A 19,613-nucleotide genomic window follows, 5' to 3' on the forward strand; every position below is an offset into this window, starting at 1 on the left:
ATTACTAATTTTGATAGTTTCAATGGCCCGTTTAAGTCCCTGTCGTTTTAAAATTGACTCAATGTTGTCTTATTGCTAGGGATCCGTTAACAGAATTGACAGTGAGACAAAATTGAGACGATTTTGAAACGTTATGGACTTAAATAGAACGAAAACGTTGGGGACAAAAACGATACGTAAAAATAAATTTTAATTTTATCTTTTAATAATATCAATTTTTTACTATATATAATATTTAATTATTTTTAATTACTTTTAAGTAAATTACACTTAATCACACAACTTTCATTCTAAATAATTTTTTTATATTTTTATATTAACTTATAACTTTAAGTATGAAATTATAAAAAAATAAATTTATTGTAATGTGATTAAGTGTAATTTACTTAAATGTGATTAAAAAACAATTGAATACTATGTACAATAAAATTTTTTGATATTATTGAAGGATAAAATTAAAGTTTATTTCTATGTATCATTTTTGTTCCTAACGTTTTCATCCTATTTAAGCCCCTAACGTTTTAAAATTGTCTTAATTTTGTCCCGCTGTCGGTTCTTTTAACGAATCCCTAACGATGGGACAACATTGAGACAATTTTAAAATATTAGAGATTTAAATAGGACGATTGAAATGTTAGGGACAACTTTGACACTTACTCCAAACATTGGTGATAAAAATGATACTTTACTCATTTTAATATGTAAATAATATTTTTGTGTAACATATAATTTAGTGTTTAATAATAATTTTAATTATCTCTTTAAAGATTAAGTAAAAACGAAGTCTAAAACAGTCAAATAATCTAAAGTCTAAACGTCTCATCACATATGTACCAATAACAAATTAATCCACATTTCACAATAACATCTTAAACATATTAAAATAAGTCTGCTAACATTTCCTTTAATATATACCGCTTTGCTTATCAATTTATGCTTAACTGAGTAGTGTAATTGACTACGAGGGAAAAATAAGTCATCTAAGTTGATACAGAAAAATAATTGCAGAACAATAGTGTGAACCAATGTTCAAGTTTTGAAGCTCCATTATGGAAATTGTCCATTTACGAAGTTAAATCCATGAATAAATCTCAAAACAACCGACAAATGCTTCTTTTGATCTGAAATACGTAAAATATTATTAAAGAACAATGCATGTAAAAAATATTAATATGAGGGCCCAATGATCCACGTGGCGATCACGTTACTGACCCGGTGACCGGTGACCGGTGACGGTGCTACCCTTCATTAAACACGTTGTTAGTTTATCAGAATTTGTTAACGCCCAAACAGAATCACTCGTTCGAATCTCAACCGTTCATTTAATTGATCTGCGGCGGACCCCATTTCCATATGGTGCGACAACGCACACGACAATGTACTCCCAGTGGCACTTTGGTAATCTGACATTAACTGCAAAGTTCCGCTTCCCTCTTTCTAATGACATTTACACAATTACACCGTGCTCCCTTTATAATACAAAAGCCTTTTGTCCCTTCTCTCTCTCTGTTTCCGTTTCTCTCTCACTCTGAGCTCGATCTCTTTGGGCTCGTTCGAATTTGGATTCTGATCTCCGACGAGTGATCTCGATCGACGCTAGTTCACTCTCCAATCTGCAAAAATGGTGAGCTTCCTCTTTGATCTGTTCTCTCGCAAATGCCTCAACATTCCTAGCAACCTTAGATCTGGACCGAATTCTCTTTGATTTCGTGTTTTACTCAATGTTGCCGTTCGCTCTTACGAATTTCAAACGCTTTTCTGTCTCTAACTTAAAATGCGAGGCTCTGAATTTTGCTTACTTAATTCGTATGGTTTCATTTTCGATGGGATCTATCGTGGAATTGTGCATTGACTCGTTTTTGTTTATTTGTTGCTTGCATTTGCAGCCTCTCAGACTCGAAATCAAGGTAATGTTTCGTTGGTTATTCTGATTCAATGTTTATTTCGTGTTTGTCTCACGAGAAATTCTGATTAGCTCGTAAGTGAGATTAGATTTCTCGGAGTCCAAGCACAGTGTGGATATTTGCCTTTCTAGCTACTCAATCTAACATGTTTTCCTAATCTTCAATCAGAGGAAGCTTGCGCAAAGATCAGAAAGAGTAAAATCTGTGGATCTACATCCGACAGAACCATGGTAATGCCTCATCCTTGTCTAACTTGGTGTGGTTCTGAAATAGTGTATGATATGAAGTTCATTTTATAACGAGGAATATCTGGATGTTTTCTCCCACCTTTAGATAATGCTCAAGTCCACCTGGTATCTACAATAGTTTGAGTCACCAATAGTGATTTTCATGTTTGCTATATGAGGCTACTTTGGCATTATTTAATTACTGTGGCAATTAGTTTGATTGTAAACAGTTCATACTTCATAATTATATGTTTTGACAAATTGCATGATGTTGCCTTGTCAATGTAGGATTCTTGCAAGTTTATACTCTGGAACTGTCTGTATCTGGAACTTCCAATCTCAGGTATGCTATTTTTTATTGCCCAGAAACCAAAATGCCATAGAAAGGATAGTAACCTCTTTTATTCAACCATAACTTGATGGCCTGGAACCTGTATATTGAGAAGAGTAGTTTTAGTTTAAAAGTAGTGTTTATTTACTTTGTTAATTTTCTGGATTTCTCTATTTGTTTGCCAGTTATCTATCTGACACATGTTATATTTCTATTAAGAATCTCGCAGTTTTTTAGAATTTTACACAGCAATTTGTGTTTTTGCAGTTTATAATGTTTGTCAGTTCATTTATTCCTTCTTAAACATGTCTTTTAGTGGTTCATTTATAATTTTATATACTTTGGTGTGTTCTGTGGTATCCATTAATTTGCATTAATAGATTGTAGCTTTCAAATCATCAGTTTTATATTTAAATTCTTTACAACCCTTCTGCATTTGATGGGTCATTATAACTTCTGCAGAAATGCTTGTGTAATTAACACTCATTTCTTTTATGCTATTTCAGACTATGGCCAAATCTTTTGAGGTTACTGAGTTGCCAGGTTAGTGAACATTTTATATATGATGCATTTTCCTGGAAGCGTGCTTTTCTAAGTCAATTTACTACTTAGAAGCCACTTTGGAGCTCTTATACAATATGATTTTGCAGTTAGGTCAGCCAAGTTTATTGCACGCAAACAGTGGGTTGTTGCTGGAGCAGATGATATGTTTATTCGTGTATATAATTACAACACAATGGATAAAGTCAAAGTATTTGAGGCACATACAGATTACATTCGGTGTGTGGCTGTTCATCCTACACTTCCTTATGTGCTGTCATCATCTGATGATATGCTTATTAAGCTTTGGGATTGGGAAAAAGGCTGGGTTTGTACCCAGATATTTGAGGGACATTCTCATTATGTCATGCAAGTAACATTTAATCCTAAAGACACAAACACCTTTGCTAGTGCATCTCTTGATCGCACCATAAAGGTATACATGTTATCTTGTCTCCATCTATTTTATGCTCTTCTTCTTCTTCTTCCTCCTGCATTGATATTCCTGTTTTCTCATCTTACCAGATTTGGAATCTTGGCTCTCCTGATCCTAATTTTACATTGGATGCCCACCAGAAAGGTGTGAATTGCGTTGATTACTTTACAGGTGGTGACAAACCTTATCTGATCACTGGCTCTGATGATCACACTGCCAAGGTTATCTTTCAATTCTTGTTCTTGTTGCTCCCTTGATTTATTTGCCCATATGTGTAATATATATGAATAAGACTAACTTGGATACAACCTATGAAATAGGTATGGGATTATCAGACCAAAGGTTGTGTCCAGACCCTTGAAGGTCACACGCACAATGTTTCTGCTGTGTGCTTTCATCCGGAGCTTCCTATAATAATTACTGGTTCTGAGGATGGTACAGTACGAATATGGCACTCTACCACTTATAGGTAACCTGTGAGCTTTAACTTTATGCTCGTTTTATTTGGCATATTCCTCTGGCTTATTTTTCTCCATTGTCATAACTATCTTATGGGGACTGGAATAATTTGGCAGTGGTTGAGTATTGGTCTTGCATAATAGGGCCTTATAAACTATGCAGTTATACTTGACTTGTTACTTCACATTCTTTTTCCACTTTGCATGATGTGATTTAAGTTGTAGATAGTGATTGAGACTGAGAGATTGTACATCGTTATTTCTGCTCTGCATCTCTTTCTCTAATTTATTATATGTTTCACATTTTAAGATTTTAATTAAGTTAATTAGAGGTATATTTGAAACTAAGGACATACACTAAGTCACTAATTCCTCAATTTTATGTTTTGGGCTTGTTAAATGTTTTGCAGGCTTGAGAACACATTGAACTATGGTCTTGAAAGGGTTTGGGCCATTGGATATATGAAAGGATCACGTCGGTGAGTGTTTTTTCTGTCTGCCTTCTTTGAAGGGTTTGGGCGATTAGTTTGAGTGTCATTTTTTACACATTTGAATATTGGCAAGTGGCTGTTGTCTGAATAATAAAGTATTGCTATATTATCTTTCACTTGCTTCTTGGCCTAAATTACCAAATTGTCTTCCTCTGCAGCGTTGTGATTGGCTATGATGAAGGGACTATTATGGTTAAACTTGGTCGAGAAGTACCTGTGGCTAGCATGGACAACAGTGGGAAAATTATTTGGGCTAAGCATAATGAAATTCAAACTGTCAATATAAAAAGTGTAGGAGCAGATGTGGAGGTATGGGATCAATTTCCACTCTTATTTCTGTAAAATGCAACAATCTGTAAGTATTTGATTTTATTGACACATGCAAATACTATGCTTCTTAGGTTGCTGATGGAGAAAGGTTACCCTTGGCTGTTAAGGAGTTGGGCACTTGTGATCTCTACCCACAAGTGAGTTAATATCCTTCTTCCTCACGTGATGTTCCATTTTATTGCTCTGCTTCCTCTGTTTTTGAAGGGTTTACGCTCTTTCCCGATTCCCATCATACAACCCTTTCTTTGTGGGATTTTGAAAATGAATGATTGGCATGTTTTTCCTGATTTATTATGCCGTATTTTCCACATGTTTCCTGAAGCCTACCGGCAGTTTTGTTGTGCTTCTATGCAGAAAGCTTGATTTTATTATGTAATGTTATAAATTGAAATTGAGCTATTGAACAACTTAATCTATAAGGATGTAATTGTATAACATAAATATGTTTAAGCTATTTCTGTGTTGCACAATTTATATTAAAAGAAGTGAGCTTTCTATTAATATTCTTTACTACTGTTTCAACTATTCTGATTCTGTTTTGAGTGATGGTTGATTGTTGATTAATTTTTCTCAGAACTTAAAGCACAACCCAAATGGGAGATTTGTTGTTGTATGTGGAGATGGTGAGTATATTATATACACTGCATTGGCATGGAGAAATAGGTCTTTTGGTTCAGCTCTCGAATTTGTTTGGTCTTCTGATGGAGAGTATGCTGTCAGAGAAAGCACATCAAAGATCAAAATTTTCAACAAAAATTTCCAGGTTTGCACTTTTTGTTTGTACACTTTATTTACTTTTTAATCGTAATTGTGATGGTAAATAACAAATGCTTGCTATTTCTAAAAGGATGAAGGCTAGGTTATTTTTTTCATTGTTATTTTTGCATGGGCTGCTTCCGCTGTTGTAAATACTTAAATCTTCTTATTTCTAGCTGTCTTCTGCATGAAATAAATTTTCCGTCTGGAAATTTTAGTTGGAGTCTAAATATGGGTATTTCAGGAGAAGAGGAGTGTCCGACCAACATTTTCAGCAGAACGTATTTTTGGAGGCACTTTATTAGCGATGTGCTCAAATGATTTCATCTGCTTTTATGATTGGGCAGAATGCAGGTTAATTTATCGGATTGATGTCAATGTGAAAGTGAGTGCTTTTTTAACTAGGTGATCTAGTTTTCTGCTTTTATTGTTATTGCTGCCCCTTTCCTTTTTACTTCTCTACATCTCCTTGTTCATCGTTTTTTTTTTGTTATTTTGTGTTGTGTCAGAACCTCTACTGGGCCGATAGTGGTGATCTTGTCACAATTGCTAGTGATACATCATTCTATATCCTGAAGTACAATGTGAGGATTCTCTGAACTACACATTTTTCCCATTTAAACTTTGGCTGAAAGAATATTTGGAAGCATCATACAGGTGGCAGCACTGTAAACATTTTAACTTTCATGATTGCAGCGTGACATAGTTGCTTCACATTTAGTTAGTGGAAGACCTGTAGATGATGAAGGTGTTGAAGATGCCTTTGAGCTCCTTCATGAGATGAGTGAACGTGTCAGGACAGGCATTTGGGTTGGGGATTGCTTTATCTACAACAATTCCTCTTGGAGACTGAATTACTGTGTTGGTGGCGAGGTACTAATTCTTGTCCCTTCTAGGCTAAAAGAGAATAATTTTTTATCTATTATTTTTACAATTGAATGTCAAGGATTATATGAGATCTCTTGGTGAATGACATTGTGAATTCAGGTAACAACAATGTTTCATTTGGACCGCCCTATGTATTTATTGGGTTACCTTGCAAACCAAAGCCGGGTATATCTGATTGACAAAGAGTTTAAGTAAGTGGTGTTCATTTCATATCAAACGAAAGAAAAAAAAATGGAAATTTCAGATCATTTAAAATGCATTAACTTGACTTTTTATTATCTATCAATTATTGTCAGTGTTATGGGATACACACTGCTTTTAAGCTTGATTGAGTACAAGACATTAGTTATGCGCGGTGATATTGAAAGGGCCAATGAAGTCCTACCATCAATTCCTAAGGAGCATCTTAACAGGTAGTAGCTCCGCTGCATTCATTTATAAAACAATGGCAATTTTCCTTTCATTGTGGAGAGATGTGTTAAAGTGGTTTTGGACTTTTGGTTGCAGAATTATGCTTTAAATGCATATCTAGATAATTTTAATGCAATTATATGTTACATTCCCTGTGAGTGTCTCTCTGTTTGTTCCCAAAAAATGTTTGGTTTGATCCCTTTAGTAGGGGTTCAACCCACTGGGGTGCCGAAACGAATAATCTTGTCCAAGTTGTTGCATTTAACTTGTAATCTCTAGAGGCTTCTTGTCCATCATTATATTTTCTTGTCATGTTTGTATGATATTAATCCATAGTTTGCCTTGCATCTTGATTTTTTTTTCTTCTTTTAGTAGGCCTTGTATTGTTTATTTAAATTCCAAATTTCAGTTATAAATTTAGGTACTCAGTGCTGGTATGTATGTGCATCCTAATTGAAATACTTGATTTTTGGTAGTGTGGCTCGATTCTTGGAATCACGGGGGATGATAGAGGAGGCTCTTGAAGTAGCTACTGACCCTGATTACAGATTTGAACTAGCAATACAGCTTGGAAGATTAGAAGTTGCAAAGGTTTGCTCTTGTAGTACCTACAAAGAGTCAAAGAGATATTAGTTGGCTTGTAAAAGTTGTTAACTTGGTAATCAAATTTCTATATCTGTGGTTCACATGAATAATATTCGCCCTCTTTCGCTGCAGAGTATTGCAACAGAAGTGCAGAGTGAGTCTAAATGGAAGCAGTTGGGAGAATTAGCTATGTCTAGTGGAAGGGTACTTTTCTATGTTATTTGAAACTTAAATTGTATTTCTCCAACACCTAAGCTGAATTTCATTCCTAACTATCCATGTCAAAATATTCTGAAGTGAGTGCCTTGTTGTCTTGCAGTTAGATATGGCTGAGGATTGTTTGAATCATGCGATGGATTTGAGTGGGTTGTTACTGCTGTATTCTTCTTTAGGAGATGCCGAAGGAATATCAAAACTTGCAACCCTTGCTAAAGAGCAAGGGAAGAACAATGTTGCTTTCCTTTGCTTGTTTATGTTGGGTAGAGTGGAAGACTGCCTTCAACTGTTGATAGAGAGGTAATCTTCAATAGTGTCTTCTTTTCCTCTATGACGTTACTACTAGAGAGGGGAGGGGAAGGGAGGGGTGTTAGGTCTACTGCAGTAATATATAGCTAAGTTATGCTATTTGCAGCAATCGGATTCCAGAGGCAGCTTTAATGGCTCGATCTTACCTCCCAAGCAAGGTCTCAGAGATAGTAGCAATTTGGAGAAAAGATCTTAATAAGGTAATTAATGACTCAGATATATAGTATTTACTCATGAATCATGATGGAAGTTTATGATCCATGGAAGGAACTTCTGGTCTTATTCAATTTCCTTGTGGATTGTGAGTTCTGGATTGAGCAATTGTATATTTCTCTCATGTATTTGATATTTTATGCAGGTTAATCCAAAAGCTGCTGAATCATTGGCTGATCCTGAGGAATATCCAAATTTATTTGAAGACTGGCAAGTTGCACTTGCTGTTGAATCTAAGGCTGCAGCAACAAGGTCAGTGTAGAGAATGTATATATATATATATATATATATATATATATATATATATATATATATATGATTGATTTATTTATTTGCATGTCTCTGGAAGCTTTGTAGTTGGTCTGATTAGGCTGTGTACAAATACTTACTATTAATTTTTTTATTTTTTTAAGGAATGTTTACCCTCATGCGGAGCAGTACATCAGCCATGCAGATAAATCACATATAAGCCTTGTTGAAGCTTTTAGAAGCATGCAGATTGACGAAGGCGAGGAGCCTCTTGAGAATGGGGACTCTAACCATGAGGTAAATTGATATATAGGGCTAACGCCACACAAAAGCTTAAAAAAGTTCCTCATATGTATGCCTTGTACTGCCAATTGAATACCTGAGTAGATTCCTAGTGGTGGTTTTAGATTTTTGCTTTATTTTTGTTCATTTTGTTTCGTTTGACTGAACAGAATGGAGAAGAGCAGTATACAGAGGCACAGGAGGAGCATAATGGAGAAGAAGGAAGCCAAGAAGAGGCAGTTGTAGTGGATGCCGATTCTACAGATGGTGCAGTACTCGTTAATGGTAACGAGGCTGAAGAAGAGTGGGGTACGAATAATGAAGGAGGCCCGTCAGCCTAAAAGCAATTGGTTGGGGTGGTGTGAAAATCGAAATTTTGTCTCTGGTGATTAATTGTTTCTGAAGTGCCATTTCTAACTCCCTCACCTAACTATTTTTACTATAACTACTACTTCCACTTGAGTCCTACCAATACTAGCTGCTTATGGTTATTAGTGTGTCATATTTCACCATAATTAGGGTGTCCGTTGTCAATAAGTGAATAATTGATCAAAATATCTAACTCTGAGCTATGTTGTCACGATTTTGTATGTAGTTTGGCTTGGAAGTTTATAACATTTTATTGCTCATTGCATGTCTTTCCCTCTCTTAAGTTGCCCCAGGAAATCTTGCTGATGCATAAAATGATTGAGGTTAACATCATCACTAATGAATTTTGGGGCATATCATATTCATAATGATGTAAAAGTTCTACCAGTCTTGGTCTTACTGGTTCCTAGTAGTGTGCCCTTCGAATACAAAGTGGATATTTTAGTTGAATCATTGACAAACTTAAAAATATTTTTTCTTGTTATGTCTATTTTGTTGTGAACTTTAATTTTGTTATGATATTGTGTTTATACCATAACTTTTGACCCAATTGTGAATGTCACCTCAAGAAAGCTTTAGTCCTCACATAAAGATTCATCTTTGTTGACAGTGCTTGCGCCACGTCACTAGGTCCCATCAAGACAGTCGGTTCCAGCTTCTGGGCTGTTTGTCTGAGGTTAGAATAAAATTTCGATATTGTACTGCATTCAACATCATATCTAGCAATTTTAAATTACTTTTTCCGCATTTGCAGCTACACCATTTTGTTTGATAAACTACTTCTTTCCTACTTCGGTTCCAGCTACATTTTTTCTTTCCCTATTGTGGCGGCCTTAGTTTCATTTTAATTCATTTAAATGCAGGTCTCCTCACGGGACCATAATGAGAGTATGCGGACTGGTTGTTTCTGTTTCCTGGTGTTGTGGTTTTCTAGTGGCCTGAATTTTGTCATTTTGCTCGCGGTATAACAATATTCTTTAGGTTCAGATAGTTACAACTTAATAGGATTTATATCACATTCTTTTGAGGTTTCTACCTCAATATAATTCGTGCCAGTGTGAATGTAGAAAAAGCTGAATGATGGTTGCCTGTTTAAATTTTAGCTAGTTGTTCTCTTGAGCATTTTCTTCTAAATTTTACATATCCATGGACTGTAAAACGTGGATCACTGGATGGTTAATAGTTAATACAGAACAATAATGATTCTTTCCCGATGTAGCATCTATTGACACCATGCCTTCCCAAGCTCCTGTAATGTTTGAAATCGATACATATATGAAGAGTTATCTTTCTAATTTTCCGATTAAACTGGAAATGTTTCCCATATATTCCATGTGCATTCGTAGAATGGAGAACTATACATGGAGCTTGGTTGTCTTTAATCTAAAAGAACGTACTTGACATGGCAGGCAGTTCATCTGCTGAATGATTGAACTAGGGTTGGATAGATGTGGCATCAGTTGGCTCATTCTATGAAAAATGCTACCAAAATTATTAATATTAACCATGATAAAATTATGATTGTAGAAGTGGCTCACTATAATATTTATAACTAAAATACAAAGCTCAAAAATAGCAATTTAATAATAGAAATACATATGGAAGTTAAATAGAAAATTAGTAGATGATCAAAATTTTAACTTCGAAAATAAAGTGCTAAAGTTTTACGTATTATTAATAGAAGCCAATTAGCATTTTTAAGGCGTTTTTCAAAATTACAAAAGGACTGGAGTTTTTTTTTTTTTTTTTTGAAGAAAAGTGCTTATTCTGTAAATTTCTTTTCAAATATCATAGTTCCGTATTTATGTCATTTAAGTTCCACGTGCATAAAAGAGCCATTAAATGTTTGCTAATATGATAGTAACCAAATAAAATAGTTGAAGTGTTAAATGTTGTTAATACATAATTAAGTGACAAATAAATTATTTTGAACTATCAATGGCTCAATGCATTATAAAAATTAAACTCGTGAGAAAATTGCTATACTATTTTCATGTTGAGATGTGATAAAGATAGAAATTTTCATCTAATTCTAAGAAAATACATTACTCTCTTCTAAAATTTAAATTGTTACGTCTAATATCTTTGTATTTATTTATAAAGTGTGACTAAGGATCATCATAATATACAATTAACCTCTTGTAAAAGGGAGGTTTATGAAGAAAAAAAATAGATATATTATCTGATGAAAAAAAATCCCCATCACACTATCGCTATTCACTAGCAAGTTAGGATGTATAGTTATATTATATACTCACAAGTCACAATTATACTACATGAATTGAGTGGACATTTGGATTTAAGAAGAAAAAATAGACACCGGATCCAGTGCAAAGTGTTTGTGTGTGTGTGTCTGGTCTGGACTAGGCTTCTTTCTTAACCCTTCAATTTTTTGTTCAAAGGAGGAATAAAAAAAAAGGATGGTGGTGCCAGCTGTGTGAGTGATTGATTATATTGGGTGCTGCGGCTATATCATGTTCTTCCCCTCTCTCTTTCACTTTTCCATCTTCTTAGGGTTTCCAAATACCGTTTCTCTCTGCAATCAATCATCGCTTCCTCTCACTCTTCACAACCATATAACAGATTTTCACTCAATTCCCTGAAACCCAAAGCTACCGACACAATCGCCCACCATCGTTTCTTGTTTTCCCTGTAAGTAGCATATACTATCCTCTCCTTCTTACTCTTATTTGATACTATCACTGCTACATGCCCGAGATTTTTTTTTTTTAATATATGTTCTTGCTATTTCTGATATTAGCATAATCGTAGTATTGCTTTCGACATCTTTTGCTTGTTTTGAGATTCAAATTATTTTGTTACTTTTTTTTTTGGAACTGGAGGTTGTTAATCTTCTTATCGCTGATTTTGTCTCGGCGTATTTATATGAGTATAGGGCGTTGATGGGATTATTTTAGGGTTCTACATGTCGAAGTCTGAAAATATGGTATTTGAGAATTCGGTGTTTTAGTTATTTATTCGGAATTTGTCGCTATCTAATAGTAACAATATATATTCATTTGGAATAATTGTCCGATCTTTTGAGCTCTGTTGTTTTACTTTTCTTTTTGAAATTGCTCTGCTTTGTGAATGGGACCAAATCATGGGTACAAATGAATTATGTAAGGACAGGTACATGCTGGGTTTATGCTTTTTTGTGTTAATTTCTGGTGTTATTAGGTGGTCTTTTCTTAGCATATGGAAGTCGTTTGCGAGATAGCATTAAGTTTGCTATGAGGATTCTGTGTGATGCATATTATGCCATTATTCAAGTAATTTGGTTATGTTGAATACTACACTCCATTTGTATTTTGAGAAGGAAGGAGTGAGAAATTCACCTTTTTTATTGCAGCCATTTTTGTACCACGAGTTTGTAAAATAAAAGTTCTTAAGTTATAGTTCACTACTGACACCTTGCTTCAATGGGGGATGCTGAGAATGCCCTTCCACCTTCAAAGAAAAGGACCGCCGGAGTGCAGCTCACTAAAGATACTCCTGTTGATGATGGGGAAGATGTCCCTGAACATGAGACTGGCACTTTCAAGAGAGCTAGTGATGAGGTTCTGGCAACCCGAAGGATAGTCAAAGTTCGTCGCCAACAGAACAATTCTGCTCCTTCTTCAAACCCATTTGCAGGGATACGCTTGACAACTCCCACTGACTCCGGTGCTAATCCCGTTGAACCTACTGCTGAAAAACAATCAGCTGGTGAGAACAGTGGTGCAGATGATTCAAATGGCAATGATGCTACGTCAAAGGATTCTGAGAAAGCTAAGGATGAAGAAACTAAGCAATTGGAGAGTAAAACTGATACAGTAGAGGACAAATCTGCTGCAAAGAACGATGCTGCAGAAGAAAGCAATGCAGATCAGGAGCATGCTGCAGAAAAGGAGAGTACTGTTGATAAATCTGAGGCAGATAAGGAACATAGTGAAGATGTCGACAAAAATGAAGTTGAGGAGAAGAAGGATGCTGCAAGTAAGGAGATTGCTGCTGAAAGTAATACTGGAAACGAGGATAAGAAAGATAGCACTGATAATGGCGATGAGAAAGTTGAGAGTGCAGAACCAAGTGCTGAAGGTGGCCATTTGAAGTCATTTCAACAGCTCTCAAGTAGCCGAAATGCATTCACAGGTCTTGCTGGAACTGGTTTCTCTTCTACTTCGTTTTCATTTGGGTCTGTTTCAAGTGAAGGGTCAGGTTCTATCTTTGGTACAAAAAATGACAAGCCTTTTGGTCTGGGTTTATCCACCAATGGAAGTTCTGTTTTTGGGGTATCCGCATCCTCTGCTATTTCCAAGAGCGAGGGAAGTGGTTTTGCAGCATTGCAGGAGGTTGTGGTTGAAACCGGTGAAGAGAATGAGAAAGTGGTTTTTAATGCAGATTCAGTGTTGTTTGAATTTGTTGATGGAAGTTGGAAGGAAAGAGGAAAGGGAGAACTGAAAGTTAATGTTACAACTGGCGAAGAAAAAGCAAGACTTCTTATGAGGTCTAGGGGAAATTATAGACTGATTTTGAATGCTCGTCTTTACCCAGATATGAAGCTCACAAATATGGAGAAGAAGGGTGTTACATTTGCATGCATCAACAGTGCCACAGAAGGAAAAGTTGGTCTTTCAACATTTGCCTTGAAGTTCAAGGACCCTTCCATTGTGGAGGAGTTTAAAGCTGCTATCACGGCACATAAGGATAAGGGTGGTGGTGCTGCAACATCAACAACAGCTCTCAAGACCCCAGAAAATTCTCCAAAGGCATCTGATGATTGAGAAAATTATTGGTCCAGAAAGTGTCTCACACTTTTGTGCTAGATGGATGCTGCTTTACTATGACAAGAAAAATTTTCCATTCATAGTTCATTTTGCCGTTGTGTGGCAGAGTCTACTATCATATATTTCTAAGTAGTTGTATGTTAGTTTAAGTCAAGTCTCCAAGCGATAATGGAACTTAATTTTGGATAAATCTCGGATTTTTTAGACTGTATTACCCAAATTCTCCAACACTGAAACGATCAATATTGTTGCTATTTCCTGAACCTGGCGGACGTCTTTATCTATTTTGCCCCTATACCTTGGGCGATTCAACTTTCAAGGGACAAGGAAGGTAGATCATTTTGCATGAATGCTTAGTAATTAACATCAATGATTATATTTCATTTCTTGATGATAATTATTAGTATTAAATAAATTAATTATTAAATAAGTCACTCATATGATATATGTAAAAATATAAAATATATATTAAAAATAAATTAAATAATATATGTATTTATATATAATATATATTAATAAAATCTAATAATAGAATCTAATTATATTAGATTAATTTAGTTGTAAAAATTAATTATTGCTTTTTGTCGAACTTTCTACCAAGATTCTTTCTTTAGATTCATTACTAATTAAATTTTACTTTCTCCTATAATCTGTTAATTAGTTGTCTTAGTGATGGTAATTCTAAAAAAAAATATTAGATTTTTAATATTTTATTTTTATATTTTTATTTTATTAATTAACAAATTTTCTTTAAACATTCTTTTTAACTTCTTGTTTTTATATGAATTATCACACATGACTTATCTTTTGTGCACGAGTATAATTGGTTTAAACGCAATATACAGAGACTATAAGACCATCTTCAGTAGGGAACTCATCCCAGTTCCTGTTTATAGTCCACCTGTCATAAAACGTAACTTCACATCAGTTTTTGCATCATAAACAGTAAAGAGGAACTCAAAGCATCTCTCTCTTCTCCATTAGGAGGAACTGACTTTAGTGCCTGTTGTGGTCCCACTTAATTAATTAATTAAAATACTTGAAATTAATGTAATTAATTTTTTTTCAATAATATTATTTAAATTTATAAATTTAAAAATAATTTACTATTAAAAGATATTAATATTAAATAAATTCATATATAATAATAATACATAATATATAATTCGAAATTACACTAATTTATAGTTTTGTATTTACAACTGCTAATTTTAAATTTTAAAAATAAAAATAACCAACTCAACTAAAAATTATTTTGTAAGATGTAAAAATTAAATTTATTTTTTAATGTAGGTAAATTTAATTAATTATAATTTAATATAATAATATAAATAATATTTAATATTAATTATGATATAAATAATTAATATAAATTATTAATTAAATAGAAATTTAATTATTTAATCTAATTAATTATTAATAAATTAATTATAATTTAATTATTTAATTAATTATTATTTAAATAATTAATATAAATTATTAATTAAATAAAAATATAATTATTTAATATAATTATTTATTATAATTATTACTAATTTAATTATTATTTAATTATTTAATATAATTAAATATAATTATTTAATTATTTTAGATTTATATTTTTTTTTAATAACTTGTCAAGTGGCAAGTTATTATTGGTTGATTGGAGTCCCTGTTTAGAGGGACTCCTTCACCTTGAAATATGTGCAGGAACTCAACTCTTCTCTCCAATGGTGGTTCTCTGCTTTTGTCAGAAAATAAGGCCTCAACATTTGCCCATTGGAATTGCTCTAAATATCCAAAAAAAGAAAGAAAGATAGAAAGAAATATAAGAGAGAAAGAAAAATAAAGTTGAAGTACTACTACTACGTCCGTAATTTATATAGAGTTCGCTGCACCCCGGCGAACTATATGTTGGATTTCAAAAATAAAAGCATGGCTGCTGAAGAGTAGATTATTAAAGCACAATATTGGTTTTTATTTTTAAGGTTGACATTTTCTCTACGATGTCGAGGAATCCATTGTTATCCATTTGTTAGGATGGTGAAATAGTGTACGACGAAGAAGGTTCTATAATTTTTAGATTGGGACAATCGATATTCACCTATATGACACCGGAGGTTGACAATTTAACAGTTTTGAAGAATTTGATATTGTATTCTGCGGGCAGCAAGAGGAAAAAAGGGGTGAAAGATTTACTATAGATATCCGATCGAAGTAGATGGCAGTTTGTTTTATAAAAGGTATGTTACACTCGTATTGTCTCTGTTACTATTATATTTATGAGATAACGATTGTGAAGAATACGTTTGTTGTGTTGAATTAGGTACTGTTTGTGCGATGACGAGGACGTACAGCTCATACGGTCGTGGCACAACCGATGGACAAATATTCACCTGTTGAAATTATTCATGTATCTCGTTGGCTGATAATAGTCCGTTGAGTGGAGCTGTTAAACGAACTATCAGAAGAACTATGGTGGCCTAAATATGCCACCCGAGGGAAGTCAGGAGGGGTCTAATATTGAAGCTTGTAATGCTGACTTAATGGACGATGGGGTTGAAAGTTATGATGGTTCTGCTATTAGAGATCCGATGATAGATCAATATAAAGTTAACCCCCGATGACGTAGACGATGCTGATGAAGAACCAGCTGAAATTCCCGATGATGGTGACAAGGAAGAAGAGATGAACTATTACAGTGATGCTTAGATCGCTCTTACACAGCCCACCATCTCTCGACCATATGACCGCCGAATCATTTCACGAGGTTGAATCTCGATGCAATGACTTCGGATTGGTCGTTTACCCAGGGAGGTCCAGAAGATGATCCAAGCAATGAGTTTGAGGTTGGACAACAATTTAAAGTCAAGGAAGAAATGATGTTGGCAGTTAAGCAGTACAGCATTAGGAGGGCTATGGATTACAGAATAGAAGAGAGTGACCATTTGAGGTACAAATACAATGCACAATGTATCCAGTTCGGCACCGGTTGTAATTGGAGCATACTCATATCGTATCGCCGGAAGCAAGAAAAGTGAGAGATTAGGAAATACAAGGGGCTCGTTCTTGCATGCAAACTTCGATGGGACAAGACCATGGTAGGTTGGATTCGAAGGTGATTGCGCAATACATCTTCATGATGGTCAAAGTCGATCCAACAATCTGCATCAGGGTTCTCCAAAGAGGTGTGGAGAATCACTTTGGTTACAAGGCGTCCTATAGAAAGGTTTAGGTTGCAAAAAAAAGAGTGATCGCCAGAATATAAGGCGATTGGGAGAAATCATACAACGAGTTTCATCGTTGGTTATTTGCGATGTATATGTACTTGCCAGGTAAGATTTATTTCAATCTTTGTTATTCACAGTTAAAAAATTCAGATGTGTACAAGTAGGCAACTAAGTTTGGCTCTTTAGGTACTTGGGTGCAACTGGTGACTCAGCCTTGACCTAGTTCCACAGATACTATCATGTTTCATCGGGTCTTTTGGACATTTTTATCGTGTGTTGAGCCTTTCAAGCATTGCAAGCCACTTATTTCTATTGATAGCACTCACCTATATGGTAAATACGGTGGGACCTTACTGATGGTGATAGCTCAAGACAGGAACGCAAATATTCTGCCTATTGCATTTGCCGTTGTCAAGGGTGAGACAAAAGAGACATAGTCGTTCTTTCTATCGTATTTGTGGGAGCATGTCACACCACAACCCGAGATCTTAGTGATTTCAGACAGACACAAATATATTGATGGTGCATTGAATGCCGAGGGGAGTTTACGAAAACTACTGAAGGTATCAAGTTATGTATGCGAGCGATGGACACAGGTCTATATGATGGTGTATAGGCAGATGATGGTGGACCCGAGCATCCCACAACTCATGCCAGCCACCGAGAAGCTGCGGGAACCACTCTCTGCAGCCAAACCGACCATCCAACCTGTGCATGTCGTCTATGTTCAATGGCCTAGTCGGAATGTGCTGCAGGCCACCGAACTGACATACGACTTGGTCCACCTGATGCCACTCGATGATAGCAAAGCAAAGCAACGGGCGGTTAGCACATAAAATTAGAGTTTCACTACTAATTAATTATAACAAAATAAAAAACACTTAAAAAAAGTGTATCACTCTATCAAACCTGTCAGCAATGTGTTTAGCGTGATCCAGTCTATACATCTTACCCTCGTAACCTAACAGCTGCTCCTCCATCTAAATATAATCCAGTAAAATAAAATTACAAACACTAAATTCACCTTTTACCTTAACCAAATTATTAAATAAAAAATTATATTTAATTATTTGACTTGGCTTATAAATATAATAATTCTAATTCTGTCCCAACTAACTGACGCGGTCAACTACCTAATTAATTAATTAATAACTAACTGAATTCTAAATTTTTCAAATCAAATTTTTTCTCATCCAACCTAACTTGATTAATTCTTCTACTAATTACCTTCTGAGTCACAACTTAAACTAATTATTCTAACTAAACTGACTAACAATTTACTTTGTTATACTAATTAACAAGTTATAGACAATAAACAACAACTATACTTAAAAATAATTACATAACAAATTTTAACTAACATGAAAAATAATTAACAGTAAATCTAACTAACATGTCATTAGTAACTCTGTAACTCTAACTAACAAACAATCTATAACTAATTATTTTAACTAGGAAAAGTATAGGGAACCAAGTGTGTAACCAGCCAAAAATTGAACAACTCAATTAATTATAATTATTAATAATTAATTTTAAATTTTTTAAATTCAAAATTTAAATAATTAGAAACTGATTAATTAAACCTAATTAAAAACTATAAAAACCTTCTCCTTCTCTTCTATATTAACCTGCACACCCCCAACAACAATACACACAAATTCTCTCCCTCAAAAAGTTCGCCGCCAAAGAAACAAAACTATACATGAAGACGATCTTGTTCTTGACCGATTCTTTTGGAATACTCATTTATTCCAATAAAGCGCATCTCGAGTAACTTCTTAAGAAGAAGGTCATCAATGTACCTCCTTGTCTTTTTGTCTGGTCTCTTACTGCCATTTGACTATTTTGTGGCGGTAAATCTTTCATCTTTTGAGTCAAAATGAACATAGTTGAGCTTTCAATTTGGGAACTCCAAGCATCCATAACTAGATTTTTAACTTCCTCTATGCCACACCACCTCTCCTAAAATTTGAACCTCCTCTTACTTCGTTTCGATTAAGGGCTTGAGTCTAATAGGATTGGGGAGTTATTTGAGTTATTTCCTAATAATTGAAACACTGCATCTGAATCGTAAAGATCAATCCAACCCTGTTATGCTAGCATTTTATCAAGTACTTCTTCAACCAGTGCATCCTTCCTCCGTCTGTTAGTTCACGTGAAAGGCCTGTCCACCATGCCAAGGTCGTGCAGCTCATTGCTATCAATAAAATATGTGAGACTAACAATGAAAGCTGCTGATTCAATGCCACCTCCAATTTTTTTAGGTGGTTGGTGATGGTGCTAAAGTCACCCATAATCAAGGAAGAATGAGTGATGGAGCACGAGCTATTTTTAAACAATTGCAAAAATATATAAAAAAAATCTATTTAATATAAAAAAAGCATCCTAATGCTTTACAAAAGAAATATTCAACTATAAGATTTAAAAAAAAATCATATAATTATTAAAAAAATAGAAATATCCACATTAATAATACAAAAAATTCAAAAAATATATTAAAAATACCTATTTAGTATGAAAAAAAGATATCATAATGTTTAGTAGAAGAAACATCCATATATATCAATTTATCTTTGTTAAGACGAATTTTGAAATCAGATCCATTAAAAAATTGGCAGAAGTTGGTTAGACCCTAGTTAG

General features: G+C 34.4%; 2 protein-coding genes across 5 annotated transcripts; both read left to right on the top strand.

The window, feature by feature from the left end:
• Positions 1-392: 392 nt before the first annotated feature.
• Positions 393-10,209, top strand: LOC112703695 (coatomer subunit beta'-2). Of its 3 annotated transcripts, none has more exons than XR_003154682.3 (26): positions 393-1,624; positions 1,887-1,907; positions 2,073-2,134; positions 2,420-2,474; positions 2,969-3,005; positions 3,113-3,438; positions 3,528-3,659; positions 3,759-3,907; positions 4,307-4,375; positions 4,546-4,696; positions 4,789-4,854; positions 5,292-5,480; positions 5,718-5,858; positions 5,983-6,057; positions 6,170-6,346; positions 6,461-6,552; positions 6,658-6,774; positions 7,249-7,363; positions 7,490-7,561; positions 7,677-7,873; positions 7,989-8,082; positions 8,241-8,347; positions 8,509-8,641; positions 8,797-9,011; positions 9,606-9,671; positions 9,859-10,209. XR_003154682.3 is itself a non-coding variant. In XM_025755264.3 (26 exons), the coding sequence occupies exons 1-25, from the start codon at positions 1,622-1,624 to the stop codon at positions 9,623-9,625; spliced, it is 2,739 nt and encodes a 912-aa protein (XP_025611049.1). In that variant the 5' UTR covers positions 393-1,621; the 3' UTR covers positions 9,626-9,671; positions 9,859-10,209. The 3 variants fall into 3 exon arrangements, 2 of the variants coding, with proteins under 2 accessions (XP_025611049.1, XP_025611048.1); XM_025755264.3 differs by having other exon boundaries at positions 8,797-8,935; XM_025755263.3 differs by lacking the exons at positions 9,606-9,671; positions 9,859-10,209 and having other exon boundaries at positions 8,797-9,479.
• Positions 10,210-10,344: 135 nt separating this feature from the next.
• Positions 10,345-14,027, top strand: LOC112703700 (nuclear pore complex protein NUP50A). 2 transcript variants are annotated; one of them, XM_025755268.2, is made up of 2 exons: positions 10,345-11,647; positions 12,348-14,027. In XM_025755268.2, exon 2 carries the CDS (start codon positions 12,418-12,420, stop codon positions 13,759-13,761), a length of 1,344 nt encoding a protein of 447 aa, XP_025611053.1. In that variant the 5' UTR covers positions 10,345-11,647; positions 12,348-12,417; the 3' UTR covers positions 13,762-14,027. The 2 variants fall into 2 exon arrangements, with proteins under 2 accessions (XP_025611053.1, XP_025611054.1); XM_025755269.3 differs by having other exon boundaries at positions 11,280-11,647; positions 12,176-14,027.
• The last annotated feature ends 5,586 nt before the right edge of the window (positions 14,028-19,613 follow it).

This window comes from Arachis hypogaea, chromosome 7 (assembly GCF_003086295.3).
Source record: "Arachis hypogaea cultivar Tifrunner chromosome 7, arahy.Tifrunner.gnm2.J5K5, whole genome shotgun sequence".
Classification (NCBI taxonomy): Eukaryota; Viridiplantae; Streptophyta; class Magnoliopsida; order Fabales; family Fabaceae; genus Arachis; species Arachis hypogaea.